This window comes from Ammodytes marinus, assembly GCF_949987685.1.
Source record: "Ammodytes marinus genome assembly, chromosome: 21".
NCBI classification, from domain to species: domain Eukaryota; kingdom Metazoa; phylum Chordata; class Actinopteri; order Uranoscopiformes; family Ammodytidae; genus Ammodytes; species Ammodytes marinus.
The window spans coordinates 7,039,290-7,051,333 of NC_137225.1; the positions used below are offsets into that span (position 1 = coordinate 7,039,290).

The 12,044-nt window shown below is 43.0% G+C and overlaps 1 protein-coding gene across 2 annotated transcripts in view; it reads right to left on the minus strand.

Annotated features, from left to right (window-relative positions):
* Nucleotides 1-298: 298 nt before the first annotated feature.
* LOC307267538 (partitioning defective 3 homolog) overlaps nt 299-12,044 on the minus strand; it is a 381,172-nt gene continuing 369,426 nt past the window's right edge. For both annotated transcript variants that reach the window (XM_080049880.1, XM_080049879.1), the window contains exons 23-24: nt 9,654-9,781; nt 299-4,784 (exon numbers count right to left, since the gene is read on the minus strand). In XM_080049880.1, the coding sequence (XP_079906006.1) occupies nt 4,379-4,784; nt 9,654-9,781 (534 nt within the window). In that variant the 3' untranslated portion in view covers nt 299-4,378. The remainder of the gene's footprint in view (nt 4,785-9,653; nt 9,782-12,044) is intronic.

A 12,044-nucleotide genomic window follows, 5' to 3' on the forward strand; every position in this document is an offset into this window, starting at 1 on the left:
GACACACTAGTGCCTAATTTCCTTGATTTTGCTACGTGTTCAACACGGATTTCTATGTATGTTTAACATGTCTTTTTAGTTCAACTCAACACGTGTTTATCTGAAAGACAATAGCCTAATTATACTAGCCAAATTGTTACTATAATTGTAATAGAAAGAGGACAGTCCAAAAAACAGTGTAGGAATACTCATTACTTGCCCACGATTATGCATGGTATTCCACTTGTGTGTTATCAACTGAGGAAACCATTTGTGGATGTAAAAGCAGCACAATCATGGGAAATTACGGTTACAAAGATTGGAAATGACCCTCAATTTATTCACTGGAACAAAAAAAAGGTTTATATTGTATGTACAGAGGATGGCAGGAACAGATCTTGATGACACACTGTAGTAAAAAAGGGAAAATTGCACCGTACTCACATATTAGTCATTTTCTTTACCACCATGGTACCCTATTGTGGATAATAAAACACAATGAGGGATGGTCATAAAAACATAATGAAACAATAACAATATAATTCTCATTTCTCCCAGGATAAAAAAAAAAAAACAACATCAGACGAAACAATAGCTTCATGGGAAGAATTCATGTGTCACAGGGGCACACACATTAATTACACAAGACAAACAATAAACGTGCATTATGGGATATTATCAAATTTGCATATGATGAGAAGATACTGCAGGCACTTGAACCCCTCCCCCAGGTCATGGTGATGAAATGCGTAAACACAGACTATGGTTAAAACAGCTGCTATGACTCTCAAACTGAGCTCAGCTGATCCCCCCCAAAACACACACACACACACACACACACACACACACACACACACACACACACACACACACACACACACACACACACACACACACACACACACACACACACACACACACACAGCCACGTTCAGCCATTTTACGTAGACCTTTTTCAAGCACTGGCCAATTTAAGATTTGTGTTTATATTGCTTCCATATTATTTGATGCTAGTATAAATAAAAGGTCCGACATGTACATTGAGGTGTTTAATTTACTTAAACTTGTCAGTTTGCGTCTGTGTATTTTTCATTCAACCATATTTAACAGTGATTATCTTAACATTCGTTTTTTCTCAATACTCTGAAGCAAAAATCTCAACTTCTAAAGCACTCACTTACATAATCATTCTTAGCACTATTCTGAAGGCCAAACCAGAAGGATTTGTTAATATTTTTTTAAATTTATGATTTATGATACATTTCCTTCTTAAAGACATGCCGGAAATGCATTTTTAAGACCTGTACATTAGATTTTTTTAGATTTATAAAATAATCTATGTATCCAAAAATCTACAAACTCAAGACACTAAAATGTTATACAAATTATAGTTTATAAATGAAAGAAAGAGCCAATGTATGCATTATTGTTTAGCTTTTGCCCAATTTGCATATTTATTAATAGAAAAAAAGAATGGTTTAAATGTAAGTAATCAACTGGCAAAGTTAAATATATATTACCCTATATTACCTGCAGTGTCTGGCCTTAACTGTGCTACTCCCGACAACATCAGAAAAAAAACGTGTGGAGAAAGTGAGAGATGAAAGAGAGGAAGGAAGGAAGGAAGAGAAGAAGAGGATAAAGTAAGGTTGGCCTCGTGGGTCACTCCTCCTGTTTGTAGTGCACACACTCAGAGGAATAGTTTGTGATTACTCCATTGACTGAATTCACTGAATCATCTGCAAGGTCAATCCTCCCATCTCCTCTCCCTCCCACTCCAATGCTCTGTCTCCCACTCAACAGCCAAGTGGTTCATATGGCTGCCAAGACATATTCATAGACATATTGAGAGCGGTCTAGTTACTGGCAGTAGTGTTCACATTCACAGACACTTAAAACACATGTCCACCTACACACACACACGCGCACACACACTGGAACATTGGCAGCTGAACAAGTCCTTTTTTTTATATACCCCTTTGTATGTGTAAGAAAATACTACTTTTTCTATGTACTTGTGGGGACGATAGCAATCCGACTGCAGTAAATCTACAGGGCCTAATCCTAACCTACAGTTACCACCACATGTGTAATATAAAACCACAGACCTGCACTCCATCCAGATTCTAGACACAGGAAAAATAACATGGGTCCAGCAGCTAGTGTATCTGAATCTTATAATGGGACGTATAGACGGACATTCTTTTGTATGATGAACCTCTAGTTTGCAACAGTGGAAAACAGGTGTATATATCAAATCTTTAATTTCAACAACGAGTGGTTACAAAAGTATTTTTGTGAGTATGGCATTGCATAGTTTGAGACATCCTCGTTCCATTTTTTTTAAAGTAGCAGGGCCTTCACATGCACTTACTAGTAACCAGCAAAAACCGGATTTTTTTCACAATCGGAGTAAAACATTAAATTAATCTCATTTCCTGAGCCATATTTAAGCGCCCACCCTGGTTTTTAAACAGCTTTCTACATGTATGCATTTACATGACAATAACTTTCTACTAGTTAAGTATTGGGGCAGCTATGTAGCAGGACAGATCATGTGACGCATTACATTCAATTTAAAGGGATTCCATACAAAGTCAGACTACATACACCAATAATAAATATGTCACACTCTTAAAACTAAGTTGTCAATAGGGGAGAAACCGGATTACAATAATTATAACATTAACACTTTTTCCAAATCCAAACTAAATCTAATTTTGATCCAAACAAATCCTCATCCAGAAAAAAACACACATCCTCAATCTGTCTTGAAAATAAAGATGAACTTATTGTTTTTACCAGGGAACAAACATGCACACAGGGCCATACACTCTTACACACACTCCGAAGAATACACCCCTAATTATTGATTGAACGACTAGGAAAGCTCCCGACTGGTTTTCAACCAATGGACATAATCATGAAAAGAACACAAAATCAGCTGTATTGTATGGGGGGGGGGGGGGGGGGGGTAATGGATGGGTTGTTTCCCAAGCAACCATCCTGATGACATATTCAGCCAAGGACAATCCATACTCCTCTGGGTCTTTTGGCTTTCCAGTCAAGATCTGGGGCCAGAGCCATGCCAGCAACGTTGCAGGTTCTTTCTTCTCGCCATACATGACAAACATACACACAAAGAGAGGCCCATTCATTTTTAACGATGTACATTAATGAATAAACCAGACTTGACCCCGTTTACACTGCCTGGTTCCCTGGGCTGTTGGGACCAGGGTGTGAATAGAGGCGTCTCCCTCCACTGACAGTGTCGTAGGGTGAGGGGGACAATGTGAAGGCAAGAAGCAGGAGATAAAGCAAGAGCCGGGAGAGGAAGAGAGAATTGGGGATTATCATATTGAATACAAGAGGGGGCTTTGGAGGAGGATACTGTACACTGTACTCTGGTTAAGTCATGGATCTGAAACCAAAAGGGACATTTCACTGAACTGGGGTGGAGAGTGTGTGTGTGTGTGTGTGTGTGTGTGTGTGTGTGTGTGTGTGTGTGTGTGTGTGTGTGTGTGTGTGTGTGTGTGTGTGTGTAAGACTTCCAAATTCCCTCAAGCTGCTTAACCTCCACATTCTGTCACTACATGCCAACTCGTGCCAGCTCTCTCTTTCACGCACGCACACACACACACACACACACACACACACACACACACACACACACACACACACACACACACACACACACACACACACACACACACACACACACACACACACACACACACACACACACACACACACACACACACACACACACACAAACTACACACCCGATAAACATGTTGGACATGTGCTGGACAAACAGCCACGCACAGCAGAAAAACAAGCCTCATTCACACAAGCACGGTATTGACTACGAGTGTCCGAGCGGTGGCCTGTGTCTTGTGCTTATGATGTTGAGGTCAGACTGCTGTCAGATGGGGCTATGCAGTGATGATCCCCAAACCAACTGCTTCCTCTGGGATGACTCTACGGAATGTATTAGACTGACGGGGGGGGGGGGGGGGGCAAAGCTGCAGATCAATGAGTCCAGGAAAACATAAATTGGGCTGATGCCAACCAAGGGTGACCAAACAAAGGACCAGCATAGAAGGCACTAACTGTATACACATAGTTACATGATCATGACGCTGGACAGTCCAACGTCTCACATTGTCTCTTTGATACAACTTAAAAGGATTATGGTTCATATCATTAAAAAAAAATCTCTTTTTTTAGAATATTTACATTTTCTATCAACAGTGCTGTAAAAATCTTTTGTGTCTCATCATTTTATAGAAAAAAAACTCATTGCCATCTTTGTATTCATCCCTGTTAATGCTCCTCAGTGTCAGTCCTAATTTTTCCCCAAAAGTTCATAATTGTACAGTTCCTTGTTTTTACGGTCTCAGGAGTAGAACAGCCTCCCTTTCTCCGAACCCGGGAGCCGGCTGAGTTTGGCCAGCTGCGTAGGCGACGGTGGCACGTCTTGTCTGTATGGGCCCTTGGTCTGAGGTGGTAGGGCCTGCACCGGGGCAGAGGCGGGGGCCGGAGGGGAGTCGTAGGTGCCTGCGTTGGGGCTGTCCTGTGCGGATGGCGGTCTGCTCTTGTTGGCCTCCTGCTCTTTGCGTCTCTGCTCCTGCCTCAGTAACTCCTGAGTCTCTAAGAGGACGCGGGCGTTGAAGTTGGACATTCCCAGGTAGCCGTTATGGGATCCCTGGCCAGCGGAGTAGCGAGGGTTCTCCTTGGAGGGCTGGAACCCCTCTGCTGGCATGTGGTCCTGGGACACCGTGCTGGGGTTCTTACGAGGTTGCCTGGAAAGACACAGTTGAAAAAGGTCAATGACAGTGATAAGGAAGTCACTTTCAACAAGGCCGGTGCCCAAAGATGGTTACTACAATATATTGTGATGTTTATTTTTGTGATATTGTTGTGATTTTCACAGAGGTAAGTGGGAACTTTCCAAGTCAACATCAGACATATTGTCTGTAGGTCTCAAGCTAAGGGTCACGCACACCTAGTCACATAAGACAGATACGTGCCTAATTCCCAGGAGCCCGGGCGTTGATATTTCCAGCTGAAATGTATGTTTTGAAGTAAGAAAATAACGTTGTATACAGGATGTCAACTACAACCTCTGCTCCTGTAGATTGAAAGCTGTGAGCAGAGTTGCCAATGCAGATGACAAAATTAGAGCGCCCCCTACCAAATACATAGCCGAATATCACAATATGCATTGTATCGCAATGTATCACGGTATATCGTATCGTGACATTGTATTGTGAACTCCTTGCCTTCTGTAGTTGCCCCTATAGGTTAGCACTATTCAGGGAACATTTCAAAGGAATTGCACTCCAGCCAGAGAATATGGCCATTTTCACATTTTTAAGTGAGGTTAAAAGAAGGAGGGCTGTGGTGGTGGTGGCTTTCATTTGAAATAGTGAAACCAAGATGAGTGGAGCAAAGAGGGGAGCATGCTGCATGATTACACTGAATCCGGTGACACAAAGACAGAGACAGGAAACAAACAGGAGGGGAGCTTTAAACGCCCACAGGGCTATTAGTTCCACATTGTAAACAAACACAAATGTTAAAACCTCGCCGAGGAAAAATGGCTGCTTTCATCCATTTAACTCCTTTTTTGGGAGACGCAGACGTGGTGCACTTACACACAGACAGAGTAATCGCAGGCCTCACGGCGTTATCCGCCTTCTACTCATCTTGAGTTAGACACTGCACTGACAGGACAGCCCGGGATGAACGCATATTATCTCTCATACAATAAAAACTAACACGCACTCAAGCCTTCTGCCACACATATGCTCTCCCTGCTAGAAATTGGCCCCGGAAAAGCAGTCATTGGGAACTGCCATTTTTTTTCTGCTTCTCTGTTATTAGGGTCCATTAAGGCCAGGGTGCGATGGAAGATGTGTGTTGCATCAGGGGTGCTAAGAAAAAAGAAATCCCATTCACACCTCACTGGCCCGCTGTGTGCTTAAAAGGCTTTTGAGTTCAAGGCTGCAGTGGGAGACAGGGGGGCCCGGCGTGCTCTGAGGCCAAAATGCCTGTATTTGTTATCTGGCCCAGGCTCACTCCAACATAGGCAGAGAGGAACGAAAGACAAAAATAGGGTTTTTATTGTTCAGAGCACCAGCAACAATATTTTGCTTTTTCTAAAATTGAAACCTTACAATGAGGAAAAAGGAGTTATTATTATTATTTTTATTTTTTAAGACTATGGAGCATTTTTGCTTTTATTAGATAGTTTGGAGAGACAGAGTTGAAGTGGGGCCATTTTCAAGCAAATAGTTAAAATAAGCAATCTTAATTACTACCTTCTTCTCTCTTATTTGAACTGTCTCTTGTTAACATATATTTGATGTATCTGTATCTAATGAGAATCCCCATATTCCAGCATTATCAAAGGATGCCCTTGTGGTCCACACTATTTAATAAGAAGAGCTGAGGCACATGGCACTGTTAATGAGACTGTGCCTTTGTGAGATTTCTTCATTTGTACTTGCAAATGTGTACGCATTTATGTACTGCACATGTGTGACACAAACAAGATTATCTTAGTTCCGCTCTGTGAGTGTGTTTTTTTTACGCATGCATGCCAGAGCGTGTGTATGAGTAAGAATGAGGGTTAATTGGTGAGAGGAGGGCAGATGTAGGGACAGATTGCAGAGAGAGAAGCCCCACCACATGCTCCGTGTCTGGGTTCTTTTTTGCTGTCCGGGCGAGCCGCCATGCATTTACACCTCGGCTTGGCTCACAAAGCAAGCCAGCAGCGGGAGCAACTTATTTAGAAACCTGGGGAAAAAAGCCTGTTGCGCGAGGCAGCGATCATGCATTTTTTCAGAATGACCCTCTTGTTTTTGAAGTAGATAAGAGAAGTAGGGGAGAAAGTTAAAGGGAGAGTCTGTGAGAAAGAGAGAGCAGAAATGGCATTGTTCCACTGCAGGAATGTGGGTCGTGATTGATGTGCCAAGGGGGAGCTCGTTCTCTTATCACCAACTGCTCCCGCGCCAGAATATGTCACAAAGTAGATTAGTTACATTTACAAAGAGGGAGGGGATGGGAAATATACATCATGCCAAGGAGTGTAGTGTGGGGGTAAATTTAGAATGACAGAACATAACAAACAAAGCCAGGAAGTTTGGCTCGCGAGAAACGTTTTGCGGCCCGCCGTGTGTTTCTTTAAAAACAGCTGGGAAGAATCAAAGGGGTTCGAGAAGAAAGGAGGAGAAAAGCACACACACACACGTACACACACACACACGCGTGCGCACACACACACACACACACAAAATCGTTAGAGAATGAGACCAAATGCATTCAGTGGGCAAACGGAACAATCGCTCAAATACATTGTCTACAAAACCTGGGAACAATATTTCCTTTATAGTGTGAAATGTTGTTGTTTTGGAATGCATGAGTTGCATGGGTTGGATGTGCAGAGCTACTGTCGGTTCGCTCGGGCCACCATTAAGAACCTTATCTTCACCGCACTTGTATGTGTGTGTGTGTGTGTGTTTGTGTCTCTTTATGTGTGTGTGAGCGTGTCTCTTCCAGGCTAATCAGCAGTCTCTCTTTCCTACTAACACACTGGTTCGTCTCTCTCCGGGCCCCTCTCCTCCTCTCGCCTGTCACTGCTAATCCCGCTCTGACAACAAGCCTTCATTAGTGCTCCTCCACTCCTCACATCCAGGCAGCCAGCTAAGCCCGGCCCCTCATCAGATAACCAGCCACCATGCCTTCTTCTGGAAGCTATTTGGGAAGTTCTTTTTTTTTTCTTTTTCGTGAGGGAATGTCCCCTTTCGTCTGAATGACTTAACTTCCTGTTTTTTTGGAAGAGAAGAGGCTGGTTGAGGAGGTGCCAACGGAATGGCGGTTAAGAGTCAAAGGGAATTGTGGGTTATTAATCTGGATATGCAAAGACTTTAGCGCTTTAATGAGGAGCCGTGCCGAGACACTGGCTCTGAAAAAAGCCTTAGCCGGGGGCGGGGGGGTCAAACGTCAAGCCCTGAGCTCATGCGACTCTTATGCTAAAAGATACGCTATGAGATTATAGAGAGGAATGCATATCAAAGGGCCATCCTCGGCTGGCTTTTTTGGCCTGGACGAAACTTTCCCAAGAGAAAAGGGGGATGCAGTGGAGAAAGGGAGGGGGGCTGAAGGCAACATCACATCACATGAGATGGCAGCAGATAACACCTATGAAGGGAATGCATAGATCGACAGGTCCCCTTTTATATACAGACAGCATTGATTATGCGTCCGTGTGGACCGCAAAATCCATAGCCCATAGGAAAAAAAACCTGTTTTAATCGACCCTGACTGTGACTGTATTCAGAGACAGCAGCGCTGGGAAGGAGAAGGATATGAAGAAGAAGTGATTGCTGTTTGTGCAAGGGAGAGATTGAAATCGCAGGAGAGCACAGAGTTACGACGGCCAAGAAAAATTAAGAGACCACACACACACACACACACACACACACACACACACACACACACACACACACACACACACACACACACACACACACACACACACACACACACACACACACACACACACATTAAGAGCGCTGCCTTTGTTTAAACTGGCTAAGCAGCCAAACTTAAATAAATTCAACATCACTCACTGACTTCACCTTCAACATTGCAGGACATTCTGTACATTTCAGAATAGGAAAAACTCCCAATGGATTGTTTTCTTTTCAGTGTGGATATATATATCAGGGAGAGGAAACAATGTATATTTTATCACTAACTTTTTAAATCCATGTGTCAGTCAGTCAGTCAGTCAGTCAGTCAGTCAGTCAGTCAGTCAGTCAGTCAGTCAGTCAGTCAGTCAGTCAGTCAGTCAGTCAGTCAGTCAAGGAGTAGAATGTGTGTCTCCAGTGTGACTTTCTCTTTGAAGGATGCGAGGCTTAAGATGTTGAACTTTTTACAGCAGCCATGGTTGGCTTTGCGATTTGCATTGACTAAAGTGCGATTAGAGAGCGCCAGAGGATTGTTATAGAGGCACAGAGAGAGACACACACTCAAATAGTGATGGCAGAAATGCAAATACAGACACTAAACTCATCCCCCTAAAATATGCCTCCAGATGTGAGATATGGTAAGCTTTATTTGCATCTCTTTGACAACTATGCAAAAGGGAACGTAAAGGGAAAGATGGAAGATGATGAAGAGCAGTGGTTGTAGCTGTGAACTCAAGCTGTGAACTCAAGCTGTGTAAGGCAAGAGATTGCCAGGGGAATATTCCCTTTTAAAAGCATCATATCTGAGCAGGGTGGGGGGCTGATGCATGTGACAAAAGCCCCCCCTTTTCCAGGGTCAACATTGACTTAATGAAGTCAAATATCAGTCGAATAATTCCGAGCGATCACATTAAATGATTTCATTCAAAGAGTTTTTTTTTTGCTAAGAATCGTTTATGTGTCTGGAGATAAGTTGAAAGGGTTGACTGTAGGCAAAGAGATATAGGCTACATAAAGTGTACAGGATAAAGGCACACATGTGAGCAAAAGACTTGGATGGAAGTTGGAAAAAGTCAAATGGAGAGGCTGAGAAAGGGCAGGGAGAACGTGATAAGTCAAGAGAGGAGAGGGAGGGAGGGAGGGAGGGAGAGAGACAGAGAGAATAAAGAAAGGAGAATGGTGAAGAGGTCTCACCGCGGCAGGGAGCTGTACTGTCTGTGTGTGGGTTGGAACCCGTCTCTCTTCTCCTCCTGCTGTTTCTGGACCTGAGACTCCACTGTGACTGAGTGGCGTCCGCTCTGTGCCCCCGGCCCATTGCTTGTCTGTAACATACACCAAAATAAACAAGTGGATTTAAACAGCGTTAAGACATAGAAAGCCAACATATTCATGTCTATCATATCAAAACACACACACACACACACACACACACACACACACACACACACACACACACACACTGGAATATTTTCCCTCGGCACAGCAGGAGGTTTGACAGTGTGAGGCCTCCTGTGTGTTTGGCGTTCCCCCAGGGAACAGATAGTTAGTAGGTGTGATTCCCTGAAGACAACGACACTGGTAAATGCACCTGTTCCAGTGGATGAATCCTCTACTACTGACAACATTTCTACCAAATTCCAATACATTTTTTTTTGTCATGAAGAACATTTTGAATAAGTTATGTAGAGATGAAGAATCAAGAAAAATCCAGACTGGTCTCTAAATGTTTTCTGGAGCTGTATGTATGACGATATACAGGATGGGTGTTGCTGCACTACACACGTCTAACCTGTACTGACTTGTATGTGTGTTTGTTGTCTGATCGTCAGTGTGGTCGACATGGAGATAGCATGTCCCTCAACACCAGCTCACTGCTAACGAGCTGCTGATGAAAGAACATGACAAAGCAATTAAAGAAAGGAGAGAGGAGGAGAGACAGCCAGCATGGTCTGATAAAGTCTGGCTTTTCATAATGCTGGCATCATGGTAATGCATTGGGCCGGTGGTAGGGTGTTGTGTGTATACGTTTCAGCTATAGTCAATATGAACCCATCATTTTTTAATTTAACTGGCAAACTTGTTAGTCTCATAGCATAATTGCCTAAATCATATTTACTCTACTCTACTTTTACTCTACATCTAATCTATTCTACATCTATATTTCGTTAGCCTAATAGCATAATTGCCTAAGTCATATTTTAAGGGTTATAGAGTAGGGTAAAGTAGATGTAGAGTAGAGTAGATGTAGAATAAAGTAGATAGAGTTGAATAAATATGATTTAGGCAATTAATGCTATGAGGCTAACAAACTGAATTTTCAAAGTATAAGTCAGTGTTTGATAGCTTGAAAACAAGTTGTCTTTCCTTGTCCAAAGCAGGACCTCTGTGTGTATGCCTCTGTGTGGCTGCACACACTAATAGTACATGATAGAATGGATTGATGGATGAAAGGTGTGTTGGCAGATGAACCGGCTGTCAGCAAAAAGGTTCTTCTTGGAAACATATTGTATTCTCAAAAAAAAAATGGCTGCTGTCCGTGCTTTCTCTCGGACAGCTGCAATAACAGCGCAATTACGTTTCACTCAGCGTCAATAACAAGTCCTTTTCTCAAGCCCCTCCGAGTCCCCGAAAATACATAATTGCATTTCACGTGGGTGAAGTGAATTGGACTCATATGTTTCAGATTCGGTTGCAACAACACATTTTCCATCCGGGCTTTGGGAAAGTGTAAGAGCACATAAAACCAATATCGGATGAACAGTGAGAGAGGGAAAAAATGGTGGAATTATTTTTACTGGGACCGAATGCTGGCGCTGAGAAAATAATTAGTCACGCACACTCAAACTTTTTTTTTAAATGCGATTTAAAAATGGGAAGTGGTGAAGGAATCCGGAGGTGCATGAATCTTGGGTTTTAAAACACTGAAGGGGTTGAGGTGGATGACGCCATGCTAAAAAGACAAACGCAGAGAGAAATAGCCAGGAGAGAAAATCAGTCAGCGTAATAGCATTATCGAGAGGGGGGGGGGGAAGGAGAATCGGATTATTGCCATGTTAGGGCCCCGGAATACAATGCCATATAAAATATGACATTTGTCGAAATCGAATCAAAGGAGACGTCGGTGTTCAGTTTTTATCCAATCATGTGAAAAATGATGTCAATACGGCACGCTTTTATCTCTCTCTCTCTCTCTTGCTTCCTTGGGGGGTGTGACAGACAAAGTGGGGGGGGGGGGGGTTCTCCATATTCTCCACCTGTTTAAACATAGGAGCGTTCAAACAGGGACGTAATTATGAAAATTATTTGCAGCTATCAGAAATTTCCAGGGGCCAAGGGAAAAAGCAGCTGGGAAGGGAATTGAGCTTTTAAAAGTTGGACACAGCCGAGGTGTAATATTTCTTGCTTTGCGAGCTGAGAGTCACAGTCCTTTTAGATATCAAAGCAGGGTTACCGTGATGGGTCAGTAGGACACATATGGCTTTACCGCCCACACTCAACTCGCTTTTTGTTTGCAGGCCCACAACATAGGGAAGAGTTTTAAAGAGAGCGGCGATTTGCTGTACACAAACACACACATGGAAGACA